The following is a 14,080-nucleotide window of genomic DNA, read 5'->3' on the forward strand; positions in this document are numbered from 1 at the left end:
TGATCTGTGTAGCATAGACGGGTGTCATAAAGTAGAGTAGCTTGTTGTAGAAACGGGACAATTGCAATTGTACATGATCACGAAGGCATCGTAACTTGTCCCGCAAGTGTTTCCTATCCAAATCACTGCTTCGTGGTCATGAACCAGAACGACTCTCGGACGCATGAAATGCATAACTAAACATATCTTCTGACTATCGTACATCACTACTATGGCTTCGATCCGATTTCAGTATCCTTCCGACTGCGCATTTTGCATTATAGCTAGAAATGAGAGAACTCCTGTCGCAAGGCAAACTGGACCTTACTCCTCGTTGGCCCATGCGGGAAGCCACTCCTCCCAGTTCTCCCAAGAGTCCTGAGAAGAGATGTCCTCGCCCTTGTGGTCATGGTGGTGGTGAGGAGGAACGAGGAGCTTGCCGAGAACCTGGAAAGCAAAAGATCAGGATCGAAGTATGACCCCAACCGAAGATGACAATAACTTACGTGAGAAGCACCGTTACGGGCAGGGACGTCAATCACCTCGACTGGCTCGTCGTTGACCTTGATGGTAGTTTTGACAGCGCCTGATGGAAAAGGTCAGCACTTGGTTCCCAAAAGGTGTGCCATGGCCCACTCACCCTCAACGGGAAGGAACTTGGTCTTGTCAATCACGACCTTCAGGGTTGCGTTGGGAAGGGCGGTGTGAACCGTCAACTCCTTGTGGAAGCTAGGGTCGTCGGCAATGTTGAACACTTCGTAAGAGCCCAGGGAGTCGGTAAAGCCGTCGATCTCACTGGACTTGTGCTTCTCGGTGTAGAGCACCTCGGACAAGAGCAGGGTCCTGGGAAGGTAGTGGTAGGCGAGGACCTTCTTCAAAGCCCTCTCGCCGAAAGGAGAGAAGAGGTAGAACTTGAGTCTTGGGGGGATAAGGTGGAATGCAGCGTTAGATGGAGCAAAGAGAGTCGCAAGAGGTGCACCGTGGAAGTGACCATGTTCCTCTTTCCCGTGGTGGTGCGAGGCGGAAGAGTTGTGAGAGTGCTCGTACTTCCAGTCGAGAAGGTGGGCTTCGTGAATCTTCTGCACAGTAGAGGTGAGAGTGGAGAACGTGTCAGGGAAGAGGAAGAGCTCCTCGAGGATCGATCCTGGAGGGATAAGCGGGTGGTTCAATGTGTGAAGGTAGCCGTTTCGAGACTTGATGTCTGATACAAGCACCTTGGCGTAGAAGTTGATCTTGAGAGCTATGTAGGGCAGAGTAGTATCAGCTGTGACCTTTATGAAGGACAGACATCTCAACTGAACCTACAAGGAGGGACGAAAGACTTGTCAATTCTGATTCTCCTGTGAAGACCGGCGTAACTTCCATCCTCTGCCTTAAGTGCGGTCTCGATGGTCGAGTTCTGCGCTAGCTCCTGAGCCGTGTATGCCTTAGTAAGACCGTGGTATTGCAGAACCTTGCCAGCAATGATCTTGAAAATCTCCTTTCGCTTCTTCTTCTTGTCGGGATCGTCATCATCGTCATGGTGGTGGTGGTGATGGTGGTCGTCCTCGGCCGCGGCGAAAGAGGGGTCACGCTCGAGAACAGCGGAAAGCGACGCAAGAGAAGGGGTGTTAAGGAGCTGTGGTTGGCAAGTGTGGGTGAGCATTCGTTGAAGTAAGGGCAAAAGACGAAGGATCACATACGTTGATGAACTCATCGTCATCATCATCGTCATCATGGTGATGAGGTGGGGTCAGAGCATCGTTGTTGGGTGCCTATCCATGAGTGCGTCAGTAATCAGTCATGATAGCCCAAGGACAGAGTAACTCACAAAGAAGGTGATCTGCGAATCCTTGTCATCGAGGTACTTGATAGCCTTCTCCTCAAACTATAGTTGCATTCGATAGTTAGCAAGACAGTTCCACATCGAGCAGCTATGACTTTCTACTCACCTCGATGATTTTGACAAGCTTGCTAAAGCTGTGAGGATCGGCTTTGAGCTGTTGCCAGATGGTCAACTCGCTCTTGGGAGCGGACGCTGCTTCAATGGACTCGATCTCCTCGATCATCTCTTCCGCCTTGTTCCAAGACCAGGAAGAGAGGGATCGAACACCATCAACGAAACCCGCTTGGACCTGACTCCATTGGGAGACAGTCAACTCGGGGGTTTGGAACTTGGCCGGCGCCGCAAGGGCGAGTGGGAGGAGTAAGAGGGACGTGTATCGCATTGTGTGATGAAAGGCGATTCACCGGATATGGAGAAGAGGAAGAGAAGTAGAATAGAAGGGGGAATTGGTTTATATGCAAGCCAATGCGGAAGGGATGAACGCTTGCGTGGTGCGATGATTCGATGATCCTTTGTAACGTCGTATGACGTGACCTTGACTAAAAGTACTGACTACGACGAGACTACGCTCTGATGCATACGCTATTATTATGCGAGTGTACGGTATGCTGGAACGGAACATGATTGCGTGCGAATGACTGCTACTACTTGACAATGTATGTATGACCCGATGGCCGAGCTGGACCCCATACATCTTACAGCTTACCCCTGTATCACCTGACTCTTTCTTACTTGATCTGACGCCATGCGCAGACCGATCAGACTTGGGCATGGATCGACGGAACAATCGATGCGAACACCTGGAAGAGGGCCCCTCTTATTATTATGAGGCCATACCTCGACAAGCGCTGACAGACTCATATCCTCACAGGGTTGCTCCTGTCCCAGCACGTTCGTGCAGGATGTGACAGCTATTGCGTTCGATCTGTTACGGACGACAGGTGCTACTGCATCAAGGGGTGGCGACTCTTATTGCGAGCGAGAGATATTGCATGACGAATAACCGGAAGGTGTACGTCATGACCACGTGCCTCGCAAGCAGTATCCCCATTTCCGCGAGCCTATCAATCATTTACCCCTTACATTGAAAGCGAGATGCTTGTTGTACCCGTTGAGTTGCCTTGAAACCCATGCATGAAATGTGCGGTAGTGATCGTCCAACCATTCCTTTTCTCTGTTCAGACGCTTTCTGCAAATCCGACTGCCCCTTACTCTGCCTTGGCTGCAACCTTGGGCTCTAACAATTTGCCCTTGATCTTCCATCCAGACCCATCCTTGGCCGGGATCAATCTTTCAAAGATTATATGGTCGAGCACTCGTTGTGTCCGTCTGGTAGGCGTAGCGTTACCTTTCTGGGTGACGAGGGCCTGTACAATACACTTGTTAGTTACAGATCGTCCCTCTTTGTGGTTTGGGAACGGCAATCTCCTCCCGACTTACCTGTTGCGTGTCGAACGTCACAACCATCTGAGCTGCCATTCTCATATCTCTAGGATCCATGATCGTCATTCGAGCAGACACGAGACGAGGTTTGACATTCTCCTTGACCAGTTGCCAGGTCAATTTATCTCTTCTGCCTTTGATCACGCTTTGCGCTATGCTCAACGCGTTGTCCTTGGCTAAGTGAGATGCTTGACCCAACGTTCCTCTGCGATAGATGCCAGTTATCAGATCACGTCTGTGACTCACAGCTGGCGCAATACCGCCAAGTTGGATTAACAACATAGACACAGGACTCACGAAGCCTGAACCCTCATATAGTCGTAGTACTTCTCCTTCAGTTCCGCCAACTCCTTCTTCAACATCCCATCTCTCCGTATATAAATCCAGAGATTTCGCATGGGTCCGGGTGCGTACCATCTCCAGAAACTATTTCTGTACTGGTTGATACCTCCTCGCGATATGAGCTCGGCGACGCTGAGCGAAGACAGACGTCAGTGGTGATGTCCTGATTGCGCTCTCCACTTGCATCGCGGCGGAAACCTCTTGTAGGAAGCCAAGGAGCTCTGAATTTCAGGTGGATAAGCAAGACATAAAATTGCACTCACGATTGGATTGTCAAGTTGCTCCTTTCTCTCCTTGCCAGTTTGTACTCTCTATCTTTACTGCGATTCAAAAAGTAAGTGACAGGTTTTGGTGGGTCGATATATGACTCTGTGGACGATAAGTCAAAGTCAGCATGCGAACATATTTTAGACCGTTGCTTCGATCAATCCCGATCTCCAAACGTCTCCATCTCTCTCAGCAATCTTTCATGATGGGGACAGTCATGTGTCATTCTACGCCAGACACAGAGCACACCCCTCGCCCCACTCCTAAACATCGTTCCAACACCAACAGTTCGCGCACTTACCAAAAACCGGCAACACCTGCGAAGTCACATCCATACCAGGATTCATCCTCGCCGATCTACTAATCATCGCTCTCTGCTCTTCCAGTTCCTTCTCGACATCTTGTACTGACTTCGCGGTATTAGGCGTCGAAGTGGATGCGAATCGGATTCGTGTCGCTGCCGTTTGAAGAAGGGGATGAGGTCGGACGAGCTGAGCGAAGGGAGTGATGGATGAGGTGGAAGCTTGCGCTCGGAGAGTTGGCAGGAGAGACATTGTTGCAGTACAATGAAGCGATTTGCCTAATTCGCGCAGAGGAATGTGTGTGATCTGAGCACAAGTGTACTTGAGGTTGACTTTTTGTTTTTTTTGGACAACCAAAGGGTTGTTGGATAACATCCGAGTTTCAGCGAAGCCGCAAATCACGTGATGTCTACGCTGGACGTTTAGTGATTGTGGGGCCTCCGCTCTGTACAACCTCAATGACGGGCTCCTACATACTTTCAGAAGGAATGCGTGGATTCAATTGCATCGCAAAAGATATAACTCGCCAGCGACTGAAGACTGTGTGCACATAGACTGCTCGGTATCGTGTAAAATCCAGTAGAGGGACAGATCTTAGCTTCCCACACACGAGGGTCCGAGCTCAACTTCACAAAATTCACTACAAGTGATGTCAATCACCCTAGCTAGAACAATCTCGACTCGCGCATCGATTCCTTCTTTCTATCGTTCTGTCCCTGCTCTCTTGTTATTCAGTCAAATAGCAGTGTGTCCTGTAACATCGACGGTACCCAATCTCCGACTACGACGGCGACCTTTCAGCGTCTCACACAAGATGGGTCGACCACGAGGTGAGTTCGTACAGCCTAGCTTATTTCCACCACTCCTACTTCTGCCTGGGAATCATCTGGATCTGTTGATTTACTGACGAGATGTCCTATATTATACTTTCGTGCGCTATCTTGTCTTCTTTTGCTGAATTCGTCTACTCGACAGACGTTGACCAATTTCTCACCTCATACCCCAACGTCAGACCAAACCCCTCTGCTTCGTCCAACCTCCTCTTCTACTCCAACAAGCTCCCCTTGCAACCTGATAACCTCAAATATGAGGAATTCATGAGAGCTCATGAGCGTGATTATGTCGAATTGGAGTTGAATCAGTAGGTCCTCAGCTGCCTGCCTCATGTCCTCGTTTCAATAGATACGAGATGGTGCTCAGCTGACTGACTTGTCTTCTTCTCTAGTGGATATATCCAATGTGTGCAAGCTTCCTCGATAAACAGCTTCAAAGACTAAGCATAGCATTTATTTGGTAGCTGACTCGAGCTTTTTCTCTCAATAGGGTTCTTCCCCATTCGAGAACACGGGGTCAATCCCCGAGCTCAACCACTCGAACCTCACGAGATCAAAGCTATGGAACAGGATTCAGATATTACTGCGCGTCTCCTCCGGTCTTACAAGATGGTTGGTGATGACATTATGAAGCAAGGGTACATGGCTGATATAGCGAAAATAGATGTTGAGATTCTATGGGATAGAATTTGACAGCGGGAGGTTACAGCCGTCTCCAGACCACAAAGAGCGTTGTGAGTCGCCCTTCGATCTTCCAGCCATGACCACATCCCGCTCGGATCTCGGCCGCACCCCGTCCCCCCATGTGACCTCACCTAGCCACCGTGAAGTAAGCATGGCTAATTACACTCCATTCACACTACAGTGGATAACCTCCGTTCCCGCTCTCACAACCTCCTTCGTCTGACCCGCATCCTGAAACACCTCTCCGAGTTCCCCACGACGCTTCAACCCCACGCCGCACCTCTTGTGCTCTACTTTGTCGCAGCCCATTCTGAAGGCTTGTTGTCGTTCGAAGAAGGTTCGATGCGAGGGGACAGTATGGACAAGTGGTGGAGTAATTGCTTCCGGGACGAAGAGGAGAGAAAAGAGGTGAGAGGGATTGTGAGAGCGCGTGGTAAGGTAGGGGTGAAGAAATGGGGCTGGGAGGAGTATAGGAAGTGGTTCGATGCAAGAGGGAAGAAGGGTTATACTGAGGAGTAGGCACGTCGAATTACTGAGCCAAGGCGAAGTGTGTAGCGTGGAAGTTGAGAAGACCTGTAGCATAGTCAGATGTATCAATTCAGCATCAGTACATGTGGGACGTCGCATGTCGCTCTTCGTCCTGAGTACTCACGTAGTCTTCCTGTGATGATACCTCACACCAGCTTGTATAATACCCACGCCGCCTTACTCGCCCGTCTCTTCCTGATCGACTTTACCACCGATTCCTCGCCAAATTTCCTTCCCTACCTCAATCTTGACCACATCCTCCCCCTTCACACCTACCATCCCCATATTCCTTCCCCCAAATCCCGTTCCCCACCCTGCAAAGGGTTCTGACCTAGGCCAATACTCTTCCCTATTGGCTTTCAATAACCTGTCCATCTCTTCTCTTTTAGACGCCTCTTCTCCGTCTTCTTCTCCTTGTTGTCCAGTGAGAGGTCGAGTGAGGGTAGCAGCTCCACCTTGGAACTCTTCAGCTTCTCTCAGGACGATATTACATCCTTTGTCGACGCAAATGAACACCCCAACGATGATACGACCATCTTTCAATGTCAACGTCAAGATCTGGTTGAGTAGTCCTTCGAGCGTAGGTTCGGTCGTTTCGCTACTGAGCGAAGGCGGAGGTGGGATACGGAGGAGATTGGTGGTCGAGTTTGGGAGAGTCATTTTGATTGTGTAGACGTGTAATTCTAAAAAGGAATAATGGGAAAGAAAGAGGTAGTACAGTATATGTTCAACTCGATTACCGCGAGCGACAAAGCCCAAAGTGGAGGTCGTCCACTCTGAACAAATTGAAGGATAACCAACCATCCGACTTGTATCATACATCATCATGGTCAAGCGCTAAATACATACTCTTGCTCTTGTATATATTGCATGGCCCTTTCCATCTCTTGCCTGATGAATTTTAGAGTGTCTGATTGTAGTAGCTCATCATCATTAGAGTGGAAGACGATAGCTCGATACAAGCACTACCGATGTTGAGATGCCAAAAGCACAATGTTGCATGAGCCTTGGCAGCGTAGGGAGAACAAAGGTTATAATTTCAATTCGCACAGCGTATGCTCGCAAGCTCTATGCATGTTGTTCATGACAACCAATTTCACAAAGTGTCCATCCACGAAATGCTTTGGTGATCAAACCAACACAACTTGCCGACCAGATCCGAGTGGTCTCTGCCGACTCTTCTTGATTGTTTGACTATAATATAAATACCTGTCTATTTACCACAGATATAACGAACAGAGTTGAAATATATAAGAAACTGAGAATGCTAAATTGACTACGACATGACGATGCGAAAAAATATAGATGAATGTCCATTTTTTGTATGTGTATCACTTTCCACGTCTACCTCCGTTGCAATACAGTATTAGGATCCGCTATCCGTTCCGGCGCTCTTCTCGGCGTAGAAGGGGATCGTCCATCATTATGCTCATCAAAGCTACTTGGACCTTGGTTGTATCGATTTGATAGTGACTGATTTGACGGTACTCGCATTCGAGTAGGCGCTGTGGCATAGCCTATCAGAGAGCAAAGAACTTGAAGTCAGTAATGAATTCGACTGTATTACCATGTCAGCAAAGTTACACTCACCTGGATCATTGAACTGTCTCGATCCTCTATTAATCCGTCCCATCTCGTCCAAGCCCAACGACGGTCCTTCGTGAATTCTTCCAGTCGACCCAAAGAAGTCGCCGTTCGAATCAGGTCTCGCTCCTAACAATCGTGGCATCTCCAACTGTATCGGTCTTCCTTGGTGTGGCGCTCGTCCCGCTGGTCCGACATGCAGATATCGACTCGACGAGAGCGAGTTCATCGAGCTGGGTCGAGGGTAACCAGGTCGAGAGCTCGAAGGTCGTGGTAATGATCCTGGACTTGGGAAACCGCTCATCGAAGCATGAGGCGAGTTGGCTCGGGAGTTGTATTCGGTGCCCATCTCTGAACCTGGTCGAGTGGAAGCGGGCGAAGGAGCTCGATCGCTTCCGTTGCCCTGGTTCGGTCCGTGTGCATCACCTCGAAGTCTGTCAACTGAGCTAACATGTCTCGGTCGTTGGCCCGCTCGCATCTCCTCGCTGCTTCCGCTATTATCCCGGCTGAGTTGGGTGACGATCGGGGCGAGTACCGGTTTAGATCCATCGGGAACCGACATAGGCATAGCTCCTCCCGGCGTGTTCGCGCCTCCCGTCGACAATGAAGGTGTTTCAGACGATCCGGATGAAGTTGAAGGAGGCAAGGGCGGAGACGCTTCGTGGCTTCCAGAACTGGGAGTGGCGACAGGGTAGTTGGTATAGATTGAGGGTTGTCGAGAGTGATTGCCGTAGGTTGAGGGAGCTCGAGGAGGAGGAAGTACTGTTTACACGGCATCAGAATAAAGCTTTGGTGCTCCAACGAGGCGAGGTACTTACGAGATGAATATGTGCTAGCTCTTCTTTGATGACCCATGGTAGCCATCGAGCCTGATCGACCGTGAGCAATAGATTGCGAGTGGTACGCCATATCCCGAGGCGGTCTATGAAGGGGTGTTAGCTTAACTAGCGATGAAACAGGGCTGAGGGGTCGCCACTCACGGAGGCGGTACTTTGTCCCCTCTAGTTTTTCTTCTTCTCCACCATGTCCACAACAATATCAGGACCACCAGACCTCCTACCACACCACCAACGATTCCACCGATAGCGCCTTTACTGATCCCCGTAGTCGAAGTGAGTGCTGCTGGGTTTGTGGACGTAGATGTTGCGTTGACGATCTGTGCGGACGTCGAGGATGACGCTTGAGACGAAGCCGAGCTTGAGGAGGGGGCAGAGGAGGAGGTGCCACTTGCACTTGCACTGGCACTGATACTGGCACTGGTTGACGAGGCAGCTGAAGATGCGGATGGATTGCCCGATCCTGAGCTTGCCGCTGCTGCTGATGACGAGGGCACAGCACCGCTCGATGCAGGCGCTGAAGAAGCAGCTGCAGTGCTTGAAGCCGCCGCTGAAGGTGCTGGCGTTGTCGATGCTGGAGCACTGGATGTCCCAGCTGCCGCTTGAGACGACATTTTCTGATTACACCGAGATGGGCAGAGGTTGCCAACCGGCTAAGAAGGATGGGGATGGATTATCTATCTATCCGATTGAGGACCGGGGCAAAATTGAGGATGTGTCTAGCTGCTGTAGTCGTATACAACTTTCCGATTCGATGGCGTAGTCTTCCGTAATTGTCCGTCTCTGGAATGAAAATGATGACGGTTTTTCCTCTCTGCCACAAAGAAGTTTTCCTTTCTAACTACTGTTAGAGTCGAGTACGATATGCACAGTAATGTGGTGTGTATGGCGTTGCGAAACTGAGTGGGAGTTGCGCACGATGACAATGTTGGCTGTAGAAAGGAATGAATGGAGGTGAGGGGGGGTATACGATGCTGTGTATCCGCAGTCCCACTAGTCTACTTGTTGATGCGAATTTGTTTTTGGATCTGTTGGGTTAACGTCGCAAAAAGAGAGAATGATCAGCGATGGTCACATTATTGATGATGCCAAGGTAATGTTCGAGATCGAGCGGAGCCACTGAGCCTTGTGTGAGGAGATGAAAGGAATGCTGGTTGTTGATACAATCGCAGCGGGAAAACGAGCCTGAGGCTGGTTGTCACAGAAGCTAGCTGCCCTTTGCGCCCTTTCTGCACACACACACAGACACAAACAAATCCTCCAATACGACTCTTATCGCATCTTCCGTTCCGTCGCAAGTTTCGTCTGCACTATGCATCCGCAGGTCCACATGACGAGTACCAGCTGAAGACCGGCTGGCTCGAGAGGAAGGACAATCATGATATTATGATTTTGTGCGGACCGAGAAGACGGCGTATGCCCTTTGCCTGCCCTTTTCTTTCTCCGACAAGACAAGCGCTTTTCACTCACTCACTCTAATATATCGTCCCGTCTACACCGCTTTATGATTGTTCGAGAGACTGAAAAATTCGGGTCGGAAAAGAGTGATTTGAATGCAATCTACAATGAATGTGTACAAGTGTGTATATGAATGACAGATGTATACTTAATGTTGTGGTATGTATGTACAGTATGTACCAATGGATGGATGGGTGACCAGGTGGGCTGACTGGAAAATAAAACGCAGTACCAGGTAGTAGAATAAAATGCTGGTTCTAGGTCTAAAGCTCGTTTGTTTATTTTTCCCTGAGATTTGACCGCTACCACTACCACTACAGCTGTTATACTGTAGTCACCATACACCATACACCATACAACGTCATCGCCATCATAAATTGATTCGTGATTCTCTCAACGAGTTTCCATACACGCATACAAACACGGCATGCATACATCTGGCCCCATAATGGTGGTCCAGCTTCTCCCCGAATCATGTTCGAGACAGCAGTCAGTTACTGCCTGTGCTACTTGTAGTACCCCGGAATGCGTGTTGACTCTGCATTTAGACGACAAATTAAATGACGTCGGTGTTCACCGCTCTCCCTCACTCTCGCAGTTCTCTATGCTCGTAAAGAGAAGAAAAAAGAGGTGTTTTCATGTACTACTACGGGAGACAAGATGAAACCGTACTAAAACGGGTTTCGTTGGTTGTGGTCCGGGGGTCAGGTCCGGGGGGCCGTCCTCTGTCCTCCGTCCTCCGAGGAATTTGCTTCTTCTAGCGACACAGCTGGTTCGCAGACGAGTGGGGGCGTCAACGTCGATCGTAAAAAGGCGTAATAGGATCGTCTTCGTCCTCATAACCCAACTGCCTTTACACCGCTTCTGAATCATTTTTTTATCTTATTTTATTCAGGTTCCAGGAAAACGGGTTCGGCATGGCATGGCATGAGTACGTAGTCAAAGAGGCAGAAAGAGAAGAACGTGGTTTGTGTACATCTACTGTACTACTCGTACCTCTATCCCGGGATATAAGTGGCTTCTTTTACCCTGAGATACATTATGTCACACTCCCGATATTGTCCCTGACCACACAGGTAGAAGACGGCACGGGGGTCTTTACTATGAGCTAACAGAACCACCACTGCAAGCATGCAATCCTAAACCTATCTATCACTTCAAGCAGATGTCTCACCACTCACGATATCCTACGACTAATGAGACACCCTTCCCATACCTTTCACTATTTATCCAGTCCGACATTAGGCCTACAGCCAACTACGACCTTACAACATTAGGATATTATTATAGCGGGACAGCAAACGGGATGACGACAGCTATGCCGGTCTCTGTACGACTTGCACTTGCATAAACTGTCTGTTTGTACCTGCTTGGCTCGCCGCGTACCTGACTCGGTCCGTCGGAAATGGACCAAGATTTGCTTTATGCTTGCGTTGGTCCGTATCGCCGAAACGGAAACAGAAACAGAAACAGGCAATTGACCGTTTGCGAGCCATCACCATGTTATTGAGATAGATCTGTGTATGCCAAGATTGCAGAGGTGACAACTCTTTAGCCGCGCGGGATGTCGTTGAATCTGACTTGTGGTTGTGCGAGTGAGTCGGCAGATTGTGAGTCCGGTGGGATCCCGTGGTAGGTCGAGTGTGGCTTTCGACTTTGCATCACCTCAGTGCATCCAATACCAGGTGTACTGTTTACCGATGCCTTCGCACGATGTATGACTCGTCCAGCCTCCTCCAGATCACTGACCCATCGCCTCAAGCAGCTCCAAGATCTTTCCTTGCATCCTAGTCCACTGTTCTCCAGAGACAAGATATCGCTCTCGTCAGCCCACACTATCAGACAATGAGGGATGATGGATAGGTACTGACCTTGTTCACGCAACTCTTGGCTTCACGACCTGGTATCTGACCCGCGACATCATTCCAGTTGACTCCAGTCTGTGGCATAATGCTTTAGCTAAACATCATACGATAGCACAGCAAAGACTGAACAAGAGTGAGGTATAATCCGGGTGAGTGAGGTTCACTCACGCGTTTAGGAGCCATGATAGTATAGAGCAATTTCAACTCCTCGACAGACCATGCACCCATCTTCTTTTCCCCATCCGACAAGGTCGAGTTGTTCTTCTTGGGCGATTGAGTCTTCTTGGCTGACGAGGCGGTTGAGGAGGTTGCTTTCGCGGTCTTTGCCTTTTTCGACTTGGGTGGTGGGGTGAGGGACGGTTTGATGTCGAGCTCGGAGCCGTTATCCGATCCGGACGGAGTATACTCGCGCTTGACAGCTGGCATATTGATGGGGGATCGAAGTTCGTCAAAGAATGAGGCAACGATGTCTGTGAGTCAAGTGAGAACAGCCAAGATTTGAAGCGAAGACAACTAGGTGCGGTTGGGCGATTGGGCAAGGTGTGAGGACTCATTGGACAAGACTCTCTGATACGAGGGGGAAAGGAGGGTCCTTTGCGATCATTGTAACGTCGCATGAGCCGCCTCGTGGCCGATCCACTCATGTCCACACAGAGAAACTCGGTCCTTCTGCTCGTTCTCAGGCTCGTCCGTCTAAACACAAGTAGAATTCTGTTTTCCGCTAACTTCTCTCATGTCTGATTTCACTATCCAATCGTCAATAGATACGTCGAGAGCTTACAAAGTAGAACCTTACGTCTAACATGTCGAAGCATACCACCGATACAGAAGACATCAAACCGACCATCTATCCTCTTGACATCGAGTCTATCATTAGTCCACCTGCACTCTCCCTGGAAAACAAGGGCACAAGCAACACCAAGGAGTACCTCCCCTCTCCCACACCTACTCCGCGCAAAGAAAGAAACAAAACACACAAACGATCTCCATCTTTCTCGCCCAACCAAGATATCAAGGAGAAGAAACCTCGTACATCGGGACCGGGTAACAAAGGTCGTTTGGCAGGGAGTGTGGGGAAAGAGAGTAAAGGCGGGAGAAAGATGGGTACTTGGACAAAGAAGGAAGTCAGGGAGCTGTGGGATGCGTTGGGGCTCTTGCCGGTGAGTAGGGGGAAGTATTATGCGTCGCTACTGTCTGCGCCTTGTGAATGAGACGAGCATAGCTTGGTCCAGGTAGGCATGGGCTAACGTCAGATGTGTTCGGCAGATCAAGGTGCGATGGGAAGAAGTGGCACAAAAGGTCGAAGGTCGTGACAAGCTCGTGAGTGGACGGCTCATACAAGCTATACGTACTCCTCGCTGCTACATCACAGGGGCTGATCAGTAATTCGGCTCTCAGTCTTGTTCGAACAAGGTGAGCTTCGTCTTGCAATGCCGTCTAGCACTAAAGAAAGTGAATGTAAGTAATCGATGGGCTGACAACTTACCAGTGGAGGTACGACCTCATGCCGAAACTCGAAACTTTCATCGATAGTCTCGGAGATGCGTGAAGGACGTCAATGTACATGACATTAGTCCAGAACCAGCATACATGTCCTCGCATGATGCATATGTCCTCGACATTGATGACGAGAGATGCATTTTGTCACCAGATCATACAAGAGCGAAGTCGACGAGGCTTGCGACAGAGTCGACATCCACGGTGGATTTGAGTTGACATGAAGATGCTCACAGATATCGCGCCAGTGAGGACTGTTCAGCAAGCATCTCAGTCAGGCTTGTCCCGTTATTTGTAAGAACGACTCACCTGACAATCTTCGAATGAAACGCGGACACTTTGAACTGTCCCTACATTACGACGTCGCAACTGCCCCGCCACTTCTTCTCACGAGCAAATATCATCGTCTTCCAATGATCATAAATCATTGCAGGTCGCCATGTCATATGCAGTACGAGTAGGTACAGTATGTCAATTGGTCATTGTGCGAGAAACCTCATTCAGAAACCGTCTCCAGGTTGAGCTTATTCCTCATCAGAGGTCACGAAGCTGCCAATTATCTCGAGTACGTGCTTGGGAATGCTTGAGATCTTGGGAATCGCTTTCCCACGTGTTGATTCATCTTCGGAGAGCTATC

At 49.5% G+C, this 14,080-nt stretch overlaps 7 protein-coding genes across 7 annotated transcripts; 2 read left to right on the plus strand and 5 right to left on the minus strand.

Moving 5' to 3' along the window:
• Nucleotides 1-303: 303 nt before the first annotated feature.
• On the minus strand, nucleotides 304-2,186 carry CI109_106886 (uncharacterized protein; the record flags this gene model as incomplete). Its single annotated transcript, XM_032002049.1, has 7 exons — nucleotides 304-426; nucleotides 486-565; nucleotides 620-1,219; nucleotides 1,285-1,597; nucleotides 1,662-1,733; nucleotides 1,790-1,846; nucleotides 1,911-2,186. The coding sequence occupies 7 exons, from the start codon at nucleotides 2,184-2,186 to the stop codon at nucleotides 304-306; spliced, it is 1,521 nt and encodes a 506-aa protein (XP_031863606.1).
• An 826-nt stretch (nucleotides 2,187-3,012) lies between these two features.
• CI109_106887 (uncharacterized protein) lies at nucleotides 3,013-4,410 on the minus strand (the record flags this gene model as incomplete). Its single annotated transcript, XM_032002048.1, has 5 exons — nucleotides 3,013-3,171; nucleotides 3,245-3,452; nucleotides 3,545-3,721; nucleotides 3,853-3,958; nucleotides 4,158-4,410. 5 exons carry the CDS (start codon nucleotides 4,408-4,410, stop codon nucleotides 3,013-3,015), a joined length of 903 nt encoding a protein of 300 aa, XP_031863605.1.
• A 562-nt stretch (nucleotides 4,411-4,972) lies between these two features.
• Nucleotides 4,973-6,194, plus strand: CI109_106888 (uncharacterized protein; the record flags this gene model as incomplete). Its single annotated transcript, XM_032002047.1, has 6 exons — nucleotides 4,973-4,988; nucleotides 5,134-5,299; nucleotides 5,384-5,397; nucleotides 5,482-5,603; nucleotides 5,656-5,725; nucleotides 5,857-6,194. The coding sequence occupies 6 exons, from the start codon at nucleotides 4,973-4,975 to the stop codon at nucleotides 6,192-6,194; spliced, it is 726 nt and encodes a 241-aa protein (XP_031863604.1).
• Nucleotides 6,195-6,380: 186 nt separating this feature from the next.
• Nucleotides 6,381-7,007, minus strand: CI109_106889 (uncharacterized protein; the record flags this gene model as incomplete). Its single annotated transcript, XM_032002046.2, has 1 exon — nucleotides 6,381-7,007. One exon carries the CDS (start codon nucleotides 7,005-7,007, stop codon nucleotides 6,381-6,383), a length of 627 nt encoding a protein of 208 aa, XP_031863603.2.
• A 540-nt stretch (nucleotides 7,008-7,547) lies between these two features.
• On the minus strand, nucleotides 7,548-9,237 carry CI109_106890 (uncharacterized protein; the record flags this gene model as incomplete). Its single annotated transcript, XM_032002045.1, has 4 exons — nucleotides 7,548-7,720; nucleotides 7,794-8,549; nucleotides 8,606-8,709; nucleotides 8,768-9,237. The coding sequence occupies 4 exons, from the start codon at nucleotides 9,235-9,237 to the stop codon at nucleotides 7,548-7,550; spliced, it is 1,503 nt and encodes a 500-aa protein (XP_031863602.1).
• Nucleotides 9,238-11,822: 2,585 nt separating this feature from the next.
• On the minus strand, nucleotides 11,823-12,372 carry CI109_106891 (uncharacterized protein; the record flags this gene model as incomplete). Its single annotated transcript, XM_032002044.1, has 3 exons — nucleotides 11,823-11,876; nucleotides 11,953-12,021; nucleotides 12,115-12,372. 3 exons carry the CDS (start codon nucleotides 12,370-12,372, stop codon nucleotides 11,823-11,825), a joined length of 381 nt encoding a protein of 126 aa, XP_031863601.1.
• A 377-nt stretch (nucleotides 12,373-12,749) lies between these two features.
• CI109_106892 (uncharacterized protein) lies at nucleotides 12,750-13,495 on the plus strand (the record flags this gene model as incomplete). Its single annotated transcript, XM_032002043.1, has 4 exons — nucleotides 12,750-13,106; nucleotides 13,213-13,266; nucleotides 13,345-13,359; nucleotides 13,436-13,495. 4 exons carry the CDS (start codon nucleotides 12,750-12,752, stop codon nucleotides 13,493-13,495), a joined length of 486 nt encoding a protein of 161 aa, XP_031863600.1.
• Nucleotides 13,496-14,080: the final 585 nt, after the last annotated feature.

The sequence above is a fragment of the Kwoniella shandongensis genome, chromosome 13 (assembly GCF_008629635.2).
Source record: "Kwoniella shandongensis chromosome 13, complete sequence".
Lineage (NCBI taxonomy): Eukaryota > Fungi > Basidiomycota > Tremellomycetes > Tremellales > Cryptococcaceae > Kwoniella > Kwoniella shandongensis.